Source organism: Cetorhinus maximus, chromosome 1 (assembly GCF_964194155.1).
Source record: "Cetorhinus maximus chromosome 1, sCetMax3.hap1.1, whole genome shotgun sequence".
Classification (NCBI taxonomy): domain Eukaryota; kingdom Metazoa; phylum Chordata; class Chondrichthyes; order Lamniformes; family Cetorhinidae; genus Cetorhinus; species Cetorhinus maximus.
In genome coordinates, this window is record NC_135879.1 from 31,867,061 (window position 1) to 31,886,941 (window position 19,881).

The window sequence follows — 19,881 nt, forward strand, 5'->3', positions numbered from 1 at the left end:
TACTCACAGCACTGTTAGGAAGGGAATTCCAGGATTGTGACCCAGCTACAGTGAAGGAATGATGATATAGTTCCAAGTCAGTCAGTGTGTGGCTTGGAGAGGAACTTGCAGGTAGTGGTGTTCCATTGCATCTGCTGCCCTTGTCCTTCTAAGCGGGAAAGGTCACAGGTTTGGAAGATGCTGTAGAAGGAGCTTTGGTGAGTTTCTGCAGTGCATCTTGTAGATGGTTCACACTGCTGCCACTGTGTGTTGGTGATGGAGGTAGTGATTGTTTAAGGTGGCGGATGGGGTACCAATCAAGGAGGCTGCTTTGTCCTGGATGGTGTTGTGCTTCTTCAGTGTTTTTGGAGCTGCCTCATCCAGGCAAGTGGAGAGTATTCCATCACACTCCTGACTTGTGCATTGTACATAGCGGATAATTTTGGAGAGTCAGGAGATGAGCTACTCGTCTCCGAACTCCCTGCTCTTGTAGCCATAGTATTTGTATGGTTGGTCCAGTTCAGTTTCTGGTCAATGGTGATCCCCATGATGTTGATAGTGGGGGATTCAGTGATGGTAATACAACTGAATGTCAAGGGAAGATAGTTAGATTCTCTCTTGTTGGAAATGGCCATTGCCTGGCATTTGTGAGGTGTGAATTTTACTTGCCATTTATCAACCCAAGTCTAAGTGTTGTCCAGGTCTTGTTGCATATGGACATGGACTACTACTGAATCTGAGGATTCACGAATGCTGAACATTGTGTAATCATCAGTGAACATCCCCAGTTCTGACCTTATGAGGGAGGAAAGGTCATTGAAGAAGATGAAGATGGTTGAGCCTAGGATACTACCCTGAGGAACTCCAGGAGTGATATCCCAGGGCTGAGATGAGTAACGTCCAACAACCACACCTATCTTCCTTTGTGTTAGGTGTGACTCCAACCAGTGGAGAGCTTTCCCCCTGACCCCCATTAACTCCAGTTTTGCTAGGGTCCCTAGATGCCACACTCGGTCAAATGCTGCCTTGATGTGAAGGGTAGTCACTCTCTCCTCACCTCTGGAGTTCAACTCTTTGTCCATGTTTGAACCAAGGTTGTAATGAGGTCAGGAACTGAGTGGCCCTGGCAGAACCCAAATTGAGCATCAGTGAGCAGGTTATTTCAATGTAAGTGCTGCTTGGTAGCACTGTTGACAACACCTTTCATCACTTTGCTGATAATCGAGAATAGACTGATGGGGCTGGGTTGGATCTGTCCTGCTTTTTGTGGACATGACATACCTGGGCAGTTTTCCACATTGCTGGGTAAATGCCAGTGTTGTAGCTAGGGGTGGAGTTAGTTCTGGAGCCCAAGTCTTCACTACTATTGCTGGAATATTCTCAACGCTATAGCCCAAGCTCTATCCAGTGCCTTTAGCTAGTTCCTAATATCACATGGAGTGAATCGAATTTGCTGAAGAATGGTATTTGTGATGCTGGGAACCTCAGGAGGAGGCCGAGATGGATCATCTACCTGGCACTTCTGGCTGAAGATGGTTGCAAATGCTTCAACCTTGTCTTTTGCATTGATGTGCTGAGCTTCCCCATCATTGATGATGGGCATATTTTTCCTCATTTTAGTTGTTTAGTTATCCACATGATCCATTATTGGATATGGCAGGACTGTAGAGCTTAGATCTGATCTGTTGGTTGTGGGAATCGCTCTCCCACCCAGGGTACATTCTATGTCCTTGCCACCCTCTGTGCTTCCTCCATTTGGCATTCAACATGGTAGAGTACCAATTCTTCTGAGACAAGCTGCAGCTTCTGTCTAGCACTGGCACTTTATGTCTTTATGCTGCACTAAAACACTGGTGGAACAATGTCACCCAAATTTTATAATACCAATCAAGAAAGATATGCATTGTGAAAGGAATTTGATACTCCAAAAAGCTCATATTCATTTCACTGGTGCAAAGTCAGACTTCTGCTTTAAGAAAAACAATATACTGAATTGATAAAAGCAAAAAACTGCAGATGCTGGAAATCCAAAACAAAAACAAAAATACCTGGAAAAACTTAACAGGTCTGACAGCATCTGCGGAGAGAAATGCAGTTAACGTTTCGAGTCCGAATGACTCTTCATCAGAACTAAGGAAAAATAGAAAAGAGGTAAAATATAAGCTAGTTTAAGAGGGTGTGGGACAGGTAGAGCTGGATAGAGGGCCAGTGATAGGTGGAGATTGCCAAAAGATGTCATAGACAAAAGGACAAAGAGGCGTTGTCGGTGGTGATATTAGCTAAGATATGTGCTAATGGTGACATTAAGGGTAGAAAGCAGGACGAGCAAGGTACAGATAGCCCTAGTGGGAGTGGGGTGTGGTGAAGGGATCAAAATAGGCTAAAAGGTAGAGATAAAACAATGGATGGAAACACATTTAAAAATAATGGAAATAGGTGGGAAAAGAAAAATATATGTAAATTATTGGAAAAGGGGGGATCGGAAAGGGGGTGGGGATGGAGGAGAGAGTTCATGATCTAAAGTTCCATCCATTGTTTTATCTCTACCTTTTAGCCGATTTCGATCCCTTCATCACACCCCACCCCCACTAGGGCTATCTGTACCTTGCTCGTCCTGCTTTCTACCCTTAATGTCACATATCTTAGCTAATATCACCACCGTCAACGCCTCTTTGTCCTTTTGTCTATGACATCTTTTGGCAATCTCCACCTATCACTGGCCCTCTATCCAGCTCTACTTGTCCCACCCCCCCTTAAACCAGCTTATATTTCACCTCTTTTCTATATTTCCTTAGTTCTGATGAAGAGTTATTCGGACTCGAAACATTAACTGTATTCCTCTCCGCAGATGCTGTCAGACCTGTTGAATATACTGAATTGAATGACTTGCAGAAAGGGGTTGAAGGCAAACAGTCAGAAGTGGCAGTCATTATCCCTCTGAAACTGACCACAAACTCAGGGTGTCTGGCGCATGCAGATTAGCATGGAAATCCTGAATTTGCACTCTGTCACTCAGGACTCTGATGTAGGCTGCATTGTGGCTGCTCCTCCACCACCCCCTCACAGCCAGCAATCACCAAAATTAAAGAGAATTTCAACCATCCTGCCCCCACATTGCTATTAGAAATCCCATAAAAAGTTACACCTTGTTCAAATCAGGTGTAACTGAATTTTCAACAGCAGTGCGATTAATAAAATCTGATGAACAACAGAACTTGCCCTGAAAAATAATTTTACAACAGTGGAGTGTCATCAAATGATTAATTAGATATTTAAAAAAATTTGTTTAATAATTTTTAACAAGTTTTTCCAGAATGTTTTAGCTACCACCTTCACCGCATGCGTTATGTCCCCAATCTTTAATGTGCTCTATGCAAAAAATTAAGTGATTTTATTTTACTGCTTTTTGTTCCCGGTTTGCGAGCCTGTGAAAATCCTTTAATGTGACTGGCTGCTTGGACACTCTGATGACATCACTCCAACTTCACCCTGGGAATGCCCTGTAAAAAACACTGCAATCAGTTGCAGTGATGGAGGTGAGTTTCTTGCTAGAGAGATCACTAGATCTCTCTCACTAAGTCTCAGCGAGACTGAGGGCGGAATAGTTCCAGATTTTCACAAAGTGTGGTAGCAGGTGGGAAAAAGATTGTTTTACCCACTGGCCGCAATGGTGGGTTTTTGTGCCATACCGTCCAATTCCTGGCATGCCCTGCCTCATTAATAATGCTTTCCCAGGAAACACGCCGGATCGCTGGCAGGACGGCCTCTGATTTGCAAGCCCCGCAGTCACCTCAGGCCTTCAGTACTCTGGGTGCCAAATATAAAGGGTGCCCCTGCACAGCGCTAGCACTCTCTAAGGGATCAAAAGCTACGGCAAAGTCATGCTGCCAAAGAGGGGAAACATGCTGCCCCCAAATTCAGCGATGCCTCCCTCAGGCGCCTACTGGACACAGTAGAGGCCTGTCCTGAAGTCCTCTACACCCGCTCTGGGAAAAGACCAAAAGTAAAGTCACCAATCAAGCATGGGAGGCAGTGGCCAACATCCTGCAAGAGGACAGTGGTGGTCAGTGCCAACATCCTGCAAGAGGACAGCCACCTAGTGCTGGAAGAGGATGAATGATCTCCTCCATTCTGCCAGGGTAAGTCATTCTTCTCATCACTCAACTCACACACTCACAAACCCATCAACACATCCACAGGGATCTCACTCACTGCCAGTTCAAGGGACATCACCATTCACTCTCTCACACACACACCTCAATCTACTCTGCGGGTCATGTCCTCACATGCCAGGCATCCTTCTCATCTGGCCTGTCAGGCATCCTGCTTACACTCTCCATCTGTCTTCATGCAAGACAAGCTGGCATACAACAAAAGGGAGAGGTCGCAGACTGGTGGAGGAATGTCCGACATCAAGGTCCTCACTGACTTTGAAAACAGAGCCATTGAGCTGGCCGGCGATGATCTGGACCATTCCTGTGCTGACGGTAAGGTTAGCGATGCTCAACCAAGTGAGGATCCAGCAGTGCAACATCCATCAGATAACCTTGATGAGTGTCAGTTCTCCTGTTCCTCAGTTCCCTGCCATGCACCAATTATCTCTCCTTGAATTCGCAGGCACTTCTGGGAAGCAGCCGAAGAGGTCCACGAGCCAGGTCCTCAGGTCAAGCCCCGAAGACAATTCAGAAGAAGAATCCAATGACACCTATTGAAGGCCCGTCACAGCGCTCACCCACACCCTCCACCAGCACAGAGGCACACATCTCGATGGAAGTTAGTTCCAGAGTAGCCTCAGGGTTACAATCTGGTGAGCACATCGCACCATCTAATCCATAGCAGGCAGTGGCAGGGACTTCCCGGTTTTCCAGCACTGAGGACTGCTGTAGGCCAGAAATCTGCTGAGCCCGAGTCAGATGACTACCCTCTGGACTCGGTCATACCTCAGTTGCTGGAGCTGCAAAGGCAAGCTCGGCAACATCAGGAAGGGATGTCTGCTCCACTCTTCAGATTGCAAGGCGTGATGGAGGAGTCCGTCCGCCTTCAGTTTGAGGTGAAAGCGCCAGCATGCCAACATGCTGAGGTCAACACTGGTAGGATGGCAGCCACCTTAGAGACCTTGGTCCAGGACATTGGTCCTGCACTGCTGCGCGGGCTGACCTCCATTGATGACGCCATAGTTAGCCTCCAACAGTGTCAATGTGAGAGGGGTGTAGGACAGCTTGATCTCACTCCAGCTTCCCCTTCTCCTCAAGGAGTCAGCCAGGGGCCCTCAGGTACCCATATGGAGGAGGATCACCAGGTAACTCCGTGAGTGTTCGACCCATCTGAATCCCCTCTTCCCGTGACCCCAGTAGCTCCAGCTCCACAGGCCAAGGAGGGTGCCACTGCCACACAGCAGGACCCCGAAAGCAAGCCAGGGCTCTTCAAGGTTCAGCCCTCCAGAGGATGCCCGCCATGGTCATCACAGACAGGGTGCAGCTGTCAGCACGCTGCCTCCATGTTCACTGTGGGTGTCATGGAGCACCAAGACACAGCGGCAGGGTTAGGAAGGTTAAGGAGATGTAACTCTTTTGAGTCAAAACAATAAACTAAATTAACAAAAACAAGGGAGAAATCAAGCTCAGCCCCTAAGTCAGGTCAGCTGTAAAATCAAGGAAAAACTTTTAAAGGAACCTTAAAAACATCAAACTAAGATATGATTAAAGGGGTCAACAAAACACCCCAGTCCCTGCGGTGCCCACCGGGCACGGAAGGCCTCGATGGTGCCGGCACACACCGCGTGCTCCCTTTCCAGGGACATCCGGCCGCGAACGTAGCCGCGGAAGAGGGACAAACAATCGGGCGGGACTCCCCCGTCGATCGCCCGCTGCCTGGACCTGTTGATGGCCAATTTGGCCAGACCCAGGAGCAGGTTCACGAGGAGGTCCTCCTCCTTCCCGACCCCCTTCCGCACCGGGTGTCCGTAGATCAGGAGCGTGGGACTGAAGTGCAAACAAAATAGTAATAAAAGATTTTTTAAATAACTAAAAAGGGAGTGCAGCCTAAGACACCCTATATATGCATGGTCGACGGACTCCACAAGACCGCAAAAAGGGCATGTGTCCTGGGAGTCCGTGAACCTAAACATCCTCCTATTGTAGGGGACTGCTGCATGCAACACCCTCCAACCCAGGTCCCCGATAGAAAGGGGGAGAACTCCTCCGTAGAGGGCCTCCCATCGGGGGCCTCCGCCGCCGGACGGCAACAAGGCACGCCAGGGCGTGTCCAGGCGGCGGACCAGGGCGAGAAAATGGAAGGTGTGTAGCAGCAGTCCGTACAGAAAACCCCTCTGCACTGTGCCAAATGGCACGGAGGGCATGTCCCCGAGGCGGCTCATATTATTGCGGGGCACCGGCACCCGAGGGAGGGTTCGGGGCTTGGGGCCAATGCGGAATTCCGTCCGAACAGGGGAACGTTCAGCCGGAAGATCACCGCGCACCTGGGCCACCTCGAGACCTAAAATGACTTCGGGTCCGAGCACGACCGTTTTTAGGTCTTGGATGGCATCGGCTGCGACCTGGACACTCACTGACGCGCGACGCGCCAACTCCTGCGGGAGCATCCAGCCCAGTCCTCCGCCACCCAGCACGTCCCCGACCCTGGTCACCCCGGCAGCCACAGCCCTCCTCTCCGCCAGCCACTGAAAGGGACGGAGGGGCGGATTCCTGAGCAGCGGCTCTCTGACGATAGCCGCTACTCCTGACGGGGGAGAGCTGCGTCGCGAGGCGACCACGCTCCAGACTTTGATCAGGTCCTGGTAAAAGACGGGCAACGCCTGGAAGGAGCCACCGAGGCCCCTCTGCTCTATAAACAGGAGCTGCACGTAAGGAGATGTAACTCTTTTGAGTCAAAACAATAAACTAAATTAACAATAACAGGGGAGAAATCAAGCACAGCCCCTAAGTCAGATCAGCTGTAAAATCAAGGAAAAAAAAACTTTAAAGGAACCTTACAAACATCAAATCAAGATGTGATTAAAGGGCTCAACAAAATACCCCAGTCCCCGCGGTTCCCACCGGGCACGGAAGGCCTCGATGGTGCCAGCAGACACCGCGTGCTCCCTCTCCAGGGACACCCGGCCGCGAACGTAGCCGCGGAAGAGGGACAAACAATCGGGCGGGACTCCCCCGTCGATCGCCCGCTGCCTGGACTTGTTAATGGCCAACCTGGCTAAGCCCAGGAGCAGGTTCACGAGGAGGTCCTCCTCCTTCCCGACCCCCTTCCGCACCGGGTGTCTGTAGATCAGGAGCGTGGGACTGAAGTGCAACCAAAACAGTAACAAAAGATTTTTTGAATAACTAAAAAGGGAGTGCAACCTACAACACCCTATATACACGTGGTCCACGGACTCCACAAGACCGCAAAAAGAGCAGGTGTCTTGGGAGTCCGTGAACCTACACATTTTACGATTATAGGCGACTGCTGCATCCAACACCCTCCAACCCAGGTCCCCGATAGAAAGAGGGAGAACTCCTCCGTAGAGGGCCTCCCATCGGGGGCCTCCGCCGCCGGACGGCAACAAGGCACGCCAGGGCGTGTCCGGGCGGAGGACCAGGGCGAGAAAATGGAAGGTGTGCAGCAGCAGTCCGTACAGAAAACCCCTCTGCACCGTGCCAAATGGCACGGAGGGCATGTCCCCGAGGCGGCTCATATTATTGCGGGGCACCGGCACCCGAGGGAGGGTTCGGGGCTTGGGGCCAATGTGGAATTCCGTCCGAACAGGGGAACGTTCAGCCGGAAGATCACCGCGCACCTGGGCCACCTCCAGACCTAAAATGACTTCGGGTCCGAGCACGACCATTTTTAGGTCTTGGATGGCATCGGCTGCGACCTGGACACTCACTGACGCGCGACGCGCCAACTCCTGCGGGAGCATCCAGCCCAGTCCTCCGCCACCCAGCACGTCCCCGACCCTGGTCACCCCGGCAGCCACAGCCCTCCTCTCCGCCAGCCACTGAAAGGGACGGAGGGGCGGATTCCTGAGCAGCGGCTCTCTGACGATAGCCGCTACTCCTGACGGAGGAGAGCTGCGTCGCGAGGCGACCACGTTCCAGACTTTGATCAGGTCCTGGTAAAAGACGGGCAACGCCTGGAAGGAGCCACCGAGGCCCCTCTGCTCTATAAACAGGAGCTGCACGTAAGGAGATGTAACTCTTTTGAGTCAAAACAATAAACTAAATTAACAAAAACAAGGGAGAAATCAAGCTCAGCCCCTAAGTCAGGTCAGCTGTAAAATCAAGGAAAAACTTTTAAAGGAACCTTAAAAACATCAAGCTAAGATATGATTAAAGGGGTCAACAAAACACCCCAGTCCCTGCGGTGCCCACCGGGCACGGAAGGCCTCGATGGTGCCGGCACACACCGCGTGCTCCCTTTCCAGGGACATCCGGCCGCGAACGTAGCCGCGGAAGAGGGACAAACAATCGGGCGGGACTCCCCCGTCGATCGCCCGCTGCCTGGACCTGTTGATGGCCAATTTGGCCAGACCCAGGAGCAGGTTCACGAGGAGGTCCTCCTCCTTCCCGACCCCCTTCCGCACCGGGTGTCCGTAGATCAGGAGCGTGGGACTGAAGTGCAAACAAAATAGTAATAAAAGATTTTTTAAATAACTAAAAAAGGAGTGCAGCCTAAGACACCCTATATATGCATGGTCCACGGACTCCACAAGACCGCAAAAAGGGCATGTGTCCTGGGAGTCCGTGAACCTAAACATTCTCCTATTGTAGGGGACTGCTGCATGCAACACCCTCCAACCCAGGTCCCCGATAGAAAGAGGGAGAACTCCTCCGTAGAGGGCCTCCCATCGGGGGCCTCCGCCGCCGGACGGCAACAAGGCACGCCAGGGCGTGTCCGGGCGGCGGACCAGGGCGAGAAAATGGAAGGTGTGCAGCAGCAGTCCATACAGAAAACCCCTCTGTACTGTGCCAAATGGCACGGAGGGCATGTCCCCGAGGCGGCTCATATTATTGCGGGGCACCGGCACCCGAGGGAGGGTTCGGGGCTTGGGGCCAATGTGGAATTCCGTCCGAACAGGGGAACGTTCAGCCGGAAGATCACCGCGCACCTGGGCCACCTCCAGACCTAAAATGACTTCGGGTCCGAGCACGACCGTTTTTAGGTCTTGGATGGCATCGGCTGCGACCTGGACACTCACTGACGCGCGACGCGCCAACTCCTGCGGGAGCATCCAGCCCAGTCCTCCGCCACCCAGCACGTCCCCGACCCTGGTCACCCCGGCAGCCACAGCCCTCCTCTCCACCAGCCACTGAAAGGGACGGAGGGGCGGATTCCTGAGCAGCGGCTCTCTGACGATAGCCGCTACTCCTGACGGGGGAAGAGCTGCGTCGCGTGGCGGCCACGTTCCAGACTTTGATCAGGTCCTGGTAAAAGACAGGCAACGCCTGGAAGGAGCCACCGAGGCCCCTCTGATCTACAAACAGGAGCTGCACGTAAGGAGATGTAGTTGCACAGCCTGGGTATGGGTGTTAATCACTTGTATTTAATGCTAACTATTGAACATAAACTCTCAAGAATGTCTGGAAAAACTCAGCAGGTCTGACAGCATCTACGGAAAGGAACACAGTTGACATTTCGAGCCCGTATGACTCTTCATCAGAACTGTTCTGATGAAGAGTCATACGGAATCAATGTCAACTACGTTCCTCTCCGCAGATGCTTTCAGACCTGCTGAGTTTTTCCAGCTATTTTTGTTTTTGTTTCAGATTTCCAGCATCCACAGTATTTTGCTTTTATCCCAAGAATGTCTCATTGTCTATGGCTCCTTATTCTAATGAGCAGTGTTCTTGTCACTCAGATGTGAAACCTTGGTTCCTACAAAAGATAAAGGCAGATGTGTCAGTTCAGGGTCTCTTCACTGTGCAGTGTGTAACATTCAGACCAAAGGGATGGTTCAGTTTCACACTCACTGGACACATTAGTGATGCCTGCACCCTGATGGTGCTGGTTATTGCTGCCAGAATGTCACTGGCAGGCAGAGTTCCGTCATTCTCTCTATGTACTCTCAGTGCCTTTGGAAGTGGGGTTGGCCCCCCATCTCTTCAGCATTTGTAATCGGTGACACTGTGCTCCTGAAGGGGCCAGATGCTGAAGGATGACAAAAGGATCAGGTGCATTTAAAGTTTCACAGCTGCATCTCCATGATATGGCCCTGATCACAGAGCGCAAGCAAGCTGCCCTCGGCCAGGCAGGAGTCAGACATTCACAGATGCAATGTGAAGATCTGTAGAGTGTCCTCACTGCATGTCGTCGTCATCATCTTCCTGGAATCTAGCAACTATTAGGGCCTCTGCTGTGTCTCCATGACATGAGCCTCAGCACTGAGGGTACGTGCTGCCATCAGCCACACAGAAGTCAAGCATTCATAGATGCAAGGTGAGGATGTCAGGAATGTCCTCACTGCATCTGGTCATCTTGCTCCAGGAATCTTGCGGCTATGGGGGCCTCCCAAGTGCCTGCCTCATCTGGCCAGTGTGATGGCCTCATCACTGGCATTCTCGTCTTCGAGGACCTCATCATCGTCCTCCTCATCAGAGGATACGTGCAGCTCCTTCATCTCCTCCTCAGCCAGGTCACCGCCCTGTTGCAATGCCAGGCTGTAGAGCGTGCAGTGAGCGACAATGGGACTGTATTGCAGTGTTCCATCGGACCTGTCAAGGCACCGGAACCTCATTTTCAAGATGCCTATCATTTGCTCCACCAAAGTCTGGTTCGTGGCACGAGCCTTGTTATACAATTGCTCGGCTACAGTCGGAGACCGCCACACGAGCGTCATCAGCCACATCCTTGTGGGTAGCCCTTGCCCCCAAGGAGCCAACCCTGCAGCCTCTGGATCTTGGAAGATGTCAGGGATCTGAGACCTGCTAAGGATGTAGGAGTCATGGATGCTTCCTGGGAATTGTGCACAGACCTGTAGGATGTGTTTATGGTGGGCACACACCAGCTGAACATTCAGCAAGTGTAAGCCCTTTGGGCTAACATTGTTGACTGCTTGTTGCCACAGAGATCTAAGCGCCACGTGAGTGCAGTCAATGGCACCCTGCACCTGTGGAAAACCAGAAATCAGCACAAATCCCAGAACTCTTACTTCCTGTCTTTCCCGATCTCGGGCGAAACGCACAAAGTTCGCGAAGTTGGGGTCTGTGGCCTTCTGGAAACTGTTATGATCCCCAGCTGAGGTTACCACTGGACAGGCCTGATCCCAGGGTGGAACCCAGCTTTATAGATCCTAACCTTTGTTTGTTTGTTTGTTCAGATACGTGGAGGGGTACTACTGAACAGTTACCGGAGTAAACTAATGAACTTATAACAAAAGCATAAAACATTTATTAAACAAGAGAAGACTAACTATATTACAATACTCATTCACCCACAACTATACCTTTACAGATATATACAGGTTTGTAAGGATAACCTAAGTTACAAAAGCTATCTTAGACTCTAATGTTCACATTAAGTACAGTCCATGTAAACCAATTGGCGACCTGTGGTCAGACACATCACACTCAAACTGAGTGACAGATGCCACCCCAGACAGATGTTATGTATCCCTCCTCAACTCCCCCCAGATGCTTGTTACACCGTGAGCCAACCGGCCTCACTGCACTCCATCTTTCATGCAAGGGTTTCCAATCTCCACTCTCCAAGAACTCGCCTTTGAATTTTCTCCCAAACTGATGCTTCCTCTCAGACGACTTCCACAAGGGTTCACCTTCAGGGTTTCGAACCCTCCTTCCAATGTTCCTCTCCCCTGGATCACCACATGCATTCAAGCTGCCTTCCATGCACTCAATCTCTCACTGACTCAGCCGTCAACAGTATACCACTGCTTCATGTGCCTATAGCAAAGAATTAGACCTTCAGCCATCTCTTTGGACCTTCTTGCCTCTTGCAAGCTGTTCTCACTTTAAATCTGCTTTCTACAGCTTTTGTCTCTTTAAATCTGATGCTTGGAGCCTTTCTCTCTGCCCCTTTCTCTTAACTTCGCTTAACAGGACCTTTTCTAGGTTCCTGTCCTTCCTTTGACTAGAAGTTCTTCTTAAGACTCTCCCTTGTTCGAACCCCCTGGATTTTGGGGTCTTTTCTTTAGCTTGGGATGGATTATCTGTCCCCTTTGCTCCAGTCTCTCCTGGTAGCTACTTTCAAAACCAACTAAACTCAAACAGCTTCCAAAACAAAACTGTTGTTTCTAGTTTCTTGCGTGTGTCTTTGGGAGGGACCTACTTCTCTGGACCCCTGTTGCTAGGCAACAGCCCAGTTTCTCTACTCTTGTTTGTTTAACTTAGCTGCAACAGTCATAAAACTCTCATTACAAATGCAGGCACCTTTTAAAGTAAAACTAAAATTCAATTTGACCTTTTCTTAACACAGATTCAGAAATACAAACCAAACTTAAACTTTAAAGCTAAAACTCATTCCTAACACCTACAAATACAAATATAAATAACTTAAACTATCTCTATTTCCTAACAATACAGTATGTGTGGAGGCTTGAGAGATCTTGCACAGGTCACCCACGAAGCCCTGGAATGAGCCACTTGCGTAAAAATTGAGTGCCATGGTCACTTCCATGGCCACTGGCAGTGGATGGCCTCCATGTCACCAAATCCTGCAGCAGGTGGCACATATGACCAACCCTCGACATGCGCAGTCTTTGGCGACATTGGTTCTCAGTCATCTGCAGGAACGACAGGTGCCATCTATAGACCCTGGGTCTAGCAAAGCGCCTACGAGTGACAGCTGGCTGTGGATCTTCAGCTGTGTGTGCAGCAGACCCTGCTGCCCCTTCATTTTGAGGAGGGTGTTCCTCCCTTGGCTGAGCCAGGCACCTCCGCCACTCTTTTCTCCTTCTCCTCTGGTCTCTGTCATGAAGCATATTGCTAAAGCGCCAGGCTCCATGGTCCTGATGTTCTCCTCCTGCAGGATCAAAAAGAGAGGTGTGTGGGCTAGCATAGGTGTACTAAGAACCTCTCTTGGTTAAGTCTGAAGGCCTCTTCATGCATGTAAGAGCATGCTGGTCACCACTTGGATGGCCAGTGTGTAGCGCGCTCATTGGCTGTCCGAAACCCACCCACCTCCACCCGACTGATTGGCGGCAGCTTCAGCCACTGGACTACATGCAGTGCTCTCAGCTCAGGCATTCTCCTAACCCGCACTGCAAGGCTGCGCAGTTAGCTTAAACCATAATGGATACTGGTCCAATCCTTAATAAAGACATTGCAAGGGGCTGTGAGTACCTCCACCATTGACTACGCCATGGCCACCTTTCACAAGGGGATTCTACAACTTGCCCAGTCATCCAGTTGTTCTGCTGCCCACTAAAATGGATATTAATTTGCAGTCTGCACCCGTGGGGTGAAAAGTTCTGGAGCATTTGGTGGCACTTTCATGTTTTCACGTTGCTTGAGTGGGCAGAAAATCTTCAGAGGCCCGACTCCAAGCATGTCAATGGAGCTGCTGTTGAATGGTCTCAATTGCCGAAGAATGCTCACTTTTGACAAGCTTTTCCAAGTGCGTGGATGCTTCCCTCAACCTCCACCCCAAGCCCTGGCGCTGCACTGAAAGCCAGCTGGGAAAAAGCGGCTTGCCTGTGCCTCCATGAATGCTATTCCTTGATATCCTACGGGTGATGTTCGCAAGTGCTGCGCAATGTCGTGTGCACTCACCTCCGAGTTCCTCTCGAAATTCAGGTCGTCAGGTGCACATCTTTTAAAGCTAGTCGTGAAGTACGCCGTTCTGAAATCACGCTGATGTGGGTGGTAAATTTGACGTTGGAGGGCAGGGGATGATTCCAGCAAGTAGGGCTCATATTTAGATGCAAATGTATTAAAATGACATTCCTAACGTGCGGCAGCGGGAAACGCAGCCAGCCATCGACGGGTGGAACTGACGATGGCAAACTGGTTTCACAGCGGCATAAAACCGATTTTTGGCTTTCTCGCCATATTGTCCTCCCCCACCTGCCATGACACCCAACACCAACAGGTCCAGAAAATTCTGGCCTTACTTTGAGGTTAGCAGCGAACACCCTTACTTCATTTGTGATCGCAAACTCTGGGCCAATCAGCTGCAGTACTGATGGATGCTTCGACTAGTGTCCTGCAATCAGTTTAAAAAAAAACCAGTAGCAGAATGCTAACATCATCTCATTTGTGCACTTTACTCTGCTCCTCACACACCAAAAAGGCATGATTGAGCATCGTTTCTGCACAGGTACTGCTCAAATGCTGCCAATATTATACTAACATGTGCAATGTAATGATGCATTGTTTAGTTAGGGCCTACTTGTTGCAAACAGACTTACCTTTACCAAGTAATGCTGTACTTCCTATAAGCTGTGAAATGATTTCACAAAATCAGCCTCTCAAGCATTTTAAAATACACCATAATAACAATTTTGCACGTACCTTTTCCTTTGAATTTTCAGATTCCAGCTTTAAAGTTAGATACATAGCAATATGAGGATTGTTGTCAATTCCCATTTGGAGATCTGTTGTGTCTTCACCCCACAAGAGCTTCACCAGATTGCTGTCAGTGCGAATTGGTTTAGTAGGGTTTGTGAAAGACAGATCCGTTCCTACTGGGTCAGGGCTCAAGGTTTCAATTGTCAACTTCACCTGTTCGAAATCATAAAAAAGGAAAATTGAAATCACTCAAAGAAAGCAATATTGGAAACAGCGTTGATGTTGAGGAAACGGGAATTATCAGATTTCACTGTTCAGTTGCATTTACACCATTCATTTACTGCGTTTCCAGTATAGGGCATACTTAATCTTCATTGTTGCCTATATTTTAAAAATAAGCTTCAACTTGACACACCCTTTGATTTCCTCCTCCTTTTAAATCATAGGATAGCACAACACAGGAGGCAAAAACAGAAAATGCTGGAAAAGCTCAGCAGGTCTAGCAGCATCTGTGGAGAGAGAAACAGAGTTAACGTTTCGAGTCCATATGACCCTTCTTCCAGCATTTTCTGTTTTTGTTTCAGATTTCCAGTATCCACAGTATTTTGCTTTCATCAGATCTAGTCTGTGGCACACTGGCACCTCCCAAGTATAGGAAAGACTGAAAAATTATGGCCAGTGCCCCTGCAATTTCTACTCTCATTTCCTTCAATATCCTTGGATGCATCTCGTCCAGTCCCTGTGCCTTGTAATTACCGACAGTCTATTCAAAACTTCCTCCTTGTCAATTTTGAGTGCTTCTAGTGACAGAGTTTCCTCATCTGTCACCAAGGCCTGGGTAGCATCCATCTTCCTTGGTAAAGATGGATTCAAACTATTAATTCAATACCCTCAGCCATGGCACCTTTTGTTCCAGTCTATCTGGCCCAGCTCCGTTCTTGCCCTACCAAAGTCAACTCTTGTCCAGTTAATTTTTCTTACTCTGGATTGCCTATTGTCCTTTTCTATCATCATCCTAAAACATACAATACAATGATCACTGTCTCCTAAATGTTTCCCCACTGACATTTGAACTACCTGGCCCACCTAATTTCCAAGAACCAGGTCCAACAATGCATCCTTTCTTGTTAGTTTGGACACATACTGTAGAAAATTTTCCTGGAACTTATGCCCCTCTCCACCCTTCATTCTACCCGAATGTAGTAATTAAAGTCACCCATTATAACTACTATATAATGCTTGCATCTCTGTAATTTTCCTGCAGATTTGTTCTTCTACGTCCTTCGCCCTAGTTGGCGGTCTAAAGGCTACACCGAGCAATGTGATTGCACCCTTTTTGTTCCTTAGCTCTAGCCAAATTGATTCTATCCTTGAACCCTCTGGGACATCCTCTTTCTCCAGCACTGCAATGCTCTCCTTAACCAATACTGCCACCACTTCTTTCCTTCCCTGCCTATCTTTTCTGAACACCTTGTACCTGGGAATATTTAACACCCAGTTCTGCCTTTCCTTGAGCTAGGTCTCTGTTATCGTCACAACATCATATTTCCACATGGCAATCTGCGCTTGTAACTCCCCAATCTTATTTACTTCACTCCATGCATTCACATACATGCTAGTAACCCCAATTTAAGGGTTTGTTACTTTCTCTCTCACCCGACTTCACCTATTAACTTACTATTCTCTATACCAGTGCCAACTGTCCCTCCCAGTACTTTGTGCACTCTGGTATTCCTCATTAATATTTTCTCTTGGTTCCCACACCCCTGCCGAGTTAGTTTAAAGCCCTCCCAACAGCACTAGCAAAACACCCCGCAGGGAACTCAGTCCCTTCTCTGTTCAAGTGCAACCCATCCAGCTTGTACAGATGCCATCTCCCCCAGAGCCAGACCCAGTGTCCCAGGAATCTAAAGCCCTCCCTCTGCACCTTTTTTTCCATCCACGCATTCATATGCCTTATCCCCCTATTTCTGTACTCACTGGCACGTGGCACTGGGAGTAATCCGGAGATTACTACATTTACGGTCTTGCTTGTTAATTTTCTACCACATCCCCCTTCCTCCCTAAGTCATTGGTACCAATGTGGACCACGACCTCTAGCTGTTCACCCTCCCCCAGGAGAATTTCCTGCAGCCAGTCTATGACATCCTTGACCCTGGCACCAGGGAGGCAACATAACATCCTGGAGTCACGTCTACAGCCACGGAAACGTCTGTCTGCTCCCCTAACTAATGAATCCCCTATCACTATTGCTCTTTCTTTCTTCTCCCTCACCTCCTGTACAGCCGAGTTGCTCGTGGTGCCACAAACTTGGCTCTGAATGCATACTTCTGAAGAGCCAGCTTATATCTGTGCCTTCTCATTGTCTACTCCTTCGCCAATGGAGACTGTTTCTTTTCATAACCTGTCTAAACAGCTCATGATTCTAAACACCTCTGTAAAATCTCCTCTTAGTCCTCTTAGTCTTCTCTGCTCCTGGGAAAACAATCCAGCTTCTCCAACCTATTCACATAGCTATAATCCCTTATCCCTAGAACCATTTTCGTAAAGCTCTTCTTTACCCTTTCCAAAGCCTTCCCATTCTTCCTAAAGTGTGGTGCCCAGAATTGGACACAATGGTCTAGCTGGCACTGAACAAACTATGACTCTATTTTAATGCTTGAAAATTAGTGTGACCACAGCGTTGGTGGGGAGACGGGATTCAGCGGGGTTTGGTGGGGTGATGGGGTGCAGGAGTTGTTGAACAGAGACCAATGGCTTTGTCCGCAACCAGTTTGAAGACTCTGATGGGGCCTCACAGCTGGCCATCATGTGTGTGCATGTAATGGAGCCTCAGCGCCAATCCCAGGACTGTCCCACTGGAATCTCTGCTCAACAGTCGTAATTGCTACTTCGGGGCAAACCCAAATGATCGTCTTGCGAACCCAAATGTTTCGGAACCCCTGATCCGTGTTAATGGCCAACAGCATAAAATTTAATTAAGGCTGATGGCAGTAACATCAGACAATATAAACCCTCCACTATGGATTACATTCATAGTTAACTCCAGCTCTCGCAATCAGGGCATTCAACTCCATGACAGCATTACCGATAATCACCAACTAACACACTACAATTGACTTCCTTGTCAAGAAGAGAGAGTTTTAAATACTCAATTAACTAGGTTTTCAAAACCAAATCAGTCATGTTGAAAATTCAAAAGGAAATTTTAATTTAACTTGTTGATATACTGTGGCTTTGCTTGCAGACCCTGCTTGTATTCTACTCACTTCTTTCTGTTTTTCATTTACCACACTTTGTCTCCCTCTTTTATTTTCGTCAACTGGTTTTCTTAATCTTTCTCTTCTCTTTTCTTCAAGTCTCTGCAACCCCATCTCCTCCTTCTCCTTTTGCACATTTCCCAATCCATCTGCAGGCCACTAAACCAATCCCTTCTAGTCACATTTTTGTCCGTCTCTCCTCCTAGAAAGACTTCTAAAACTCTGACAGCTCAAAGTAGATTTTTGTCTTTCCCTGGGTATTCACATATTCACAGGAGAGCGGTGATAGGGGCTTGGAGATTTTGCCAGGGAGAAGATTTTAAATTACATAGCTGTGCATAAGTATTCAATTTGGTAATTTAAACAAAAGAGAGCTCCTGGCTTTCAGGGTCTCTGTTTTTGTACACTTCTCAAAACCAAATAGATTGGAATTCAACTGTTAAATCATAGGAGGATCTAAACCTCAAACTCCTTGATACTTGGAACAGCAAAAGCAAACTGTGGGGAAATAAAATGATTAAAAGTAGGGTCAGAAGCAGACAGCTGGGAATGATATCAGCGAGACTGCTTGCTCGATTGTACAAATGAAGTTAGACAGTTGGCAAGATGCCAGATCAAGTTGCTGTGTTGGGTCCACACTAGTGGGGAGGTTGGGATTGAGCTGGGCAGGATTTTAGTCTTTGACACAAAGCTGTGTTCAGAGGCGTAGGTTTGGGTTGGTGGAGCAAAGGAGCTGAACAGCTCAAGATGGAGCAGTGCAGGATAAAAACTACATAATAAAGTGAGGGAAAATTCTAAAACTATCAAAAACTTAACGTTGAAAATAGGGCAAAATTTGCCTCACATTCTTATGGGGATGCTAATCAGTATCATTCATGCTCAGTGCTGCATAATGGACAATAATGCATACACAAAAATTTAAGTCATACAGATAAATACAAATATTTTACACTTGGGTCATTGCATTAACATCCATAGAGGTTTACAGCATAGGAGGCATATCAGCCCCTCTCCATCAGTGCTCCATACTTCATCAGAGCTTGGAAACCTTAAGGCTAAATTAATATCTGCATCACCAACCCAAGATAGTGCAAATGTGCGAAATTCACTGCTCTGTTAATTCAGTATTCTCTCACAAAGCTCAATATCTCCACTAATGAAGTTATCAGCAGTCATAAAAAAATTCTATTTTCCATTCTCAAAGTTAAAAACCAAAAAAAAATTAAAATTTGGGAACTGTTTGGAAAGTGTGGAGAAAATAAAAGTAATCAGAAAATGCTAAAAAATAAGTACAGTAAATCAATGATTTGAAAAGTGAAAGACTAAACTCAAACATTAACCGTTCAATTAGAACAGTCATGGTTATGCTAGATTACAAGGGCATAAAAAATTAGCATTCAAACAAAGAGGGAGGAAAGAACAGGGTGAGTTCAAATCTCAAATACTTTCACCATGTAGATAATGGTTTTTAAGGCTTATGAAGAAATGTTAAATGCTGGAAAGGCTTGGATAAGATATAAATGTAATCTTAAACTTAATAAGCAAGCATATGAAAAACTGGGGAAAAGGAGTCTCCTCGCCTCCTACTGAGCCAAAATATCAGTTAGCAGCCAAAAGCATTTACGAGCAGATTTGGCCAGGAGAATCTTTTCATTCCAAACTGTGAAACCTCTGCCCAAACCTCCTCCATCTTCCCCAGAAGACAACAGTTATAACTCTGTCTCACTCCCTTTTGAGGCAAATGTTGACCCCCAGCTCTCCGACTCGCTTCCACACTGAATTGCTTTTTGATGCCATAATTAAAGGTTTTACCTGAAGGCCTAAGCCTCCCTTCAAAACCCATTTTCAGCCATATAAAGCTACACATTATCGCCTTCCCCAAACCAAGTTTCTGGTACTAGATCAGTTGAAAGCACTTATTATACTTGGTGTTTGCCAGTTGACAACTGAGAAAGCCAATCTTGGCTGATGACTGGTGTAAGGAAGGACTGGCTACAAGCTCAGGGCAATATTTATTATGTGAAAACAAGATGCGTGTGATACAGTGATATGAGCGGAATTGAAGACAACAATTTACACTGAATAGGACAATTTACATTGAAATAAAATAGTTAATTGCAGTTACCTGTCTGGCTTCGATCAGTTTATCACAGCAAGAAGTCATCCTTATATGGCTAAACCAA

At 47.9% G+C, this 19,881-nt stretch overlaps 1 protein-coding gene across 6 annotated transcripts in view; it reads right to left on the reverse strand.

Annotated features, from left to right (window-relative positions):
* The window catches only part of intu (inturned planar cell polarity protein), a 186,205-nt gene that overhangs the window by 82,324 nt on the left and 84,000 nt on the right, over positions 1 to 19,881 (reverse strand). For 5 of the 6 annotated variants that reach the window (XR_013576316.1, XM_078539673.1, XM_078539679.1 and 2 more), the window contains exon 4: positions 14,442 to 14,651. The exons of the other annotated variant lie outside the window; for it this stretch is intronic. Coding sequence is in view for 4 of the 5 variants with exons in the window: in XM_078539673.1 (XP_078395799.1) it covers positions 14,442 to 14,651 (210 nt within the window). In the remaining variant the exon portion in view is untranslated. The remainder of the gene's footprint in view (positions 1 to 14,441; positions 14,652 to 19,881) is intronic. 6 annotated transcript variants of the gene reach the window in all.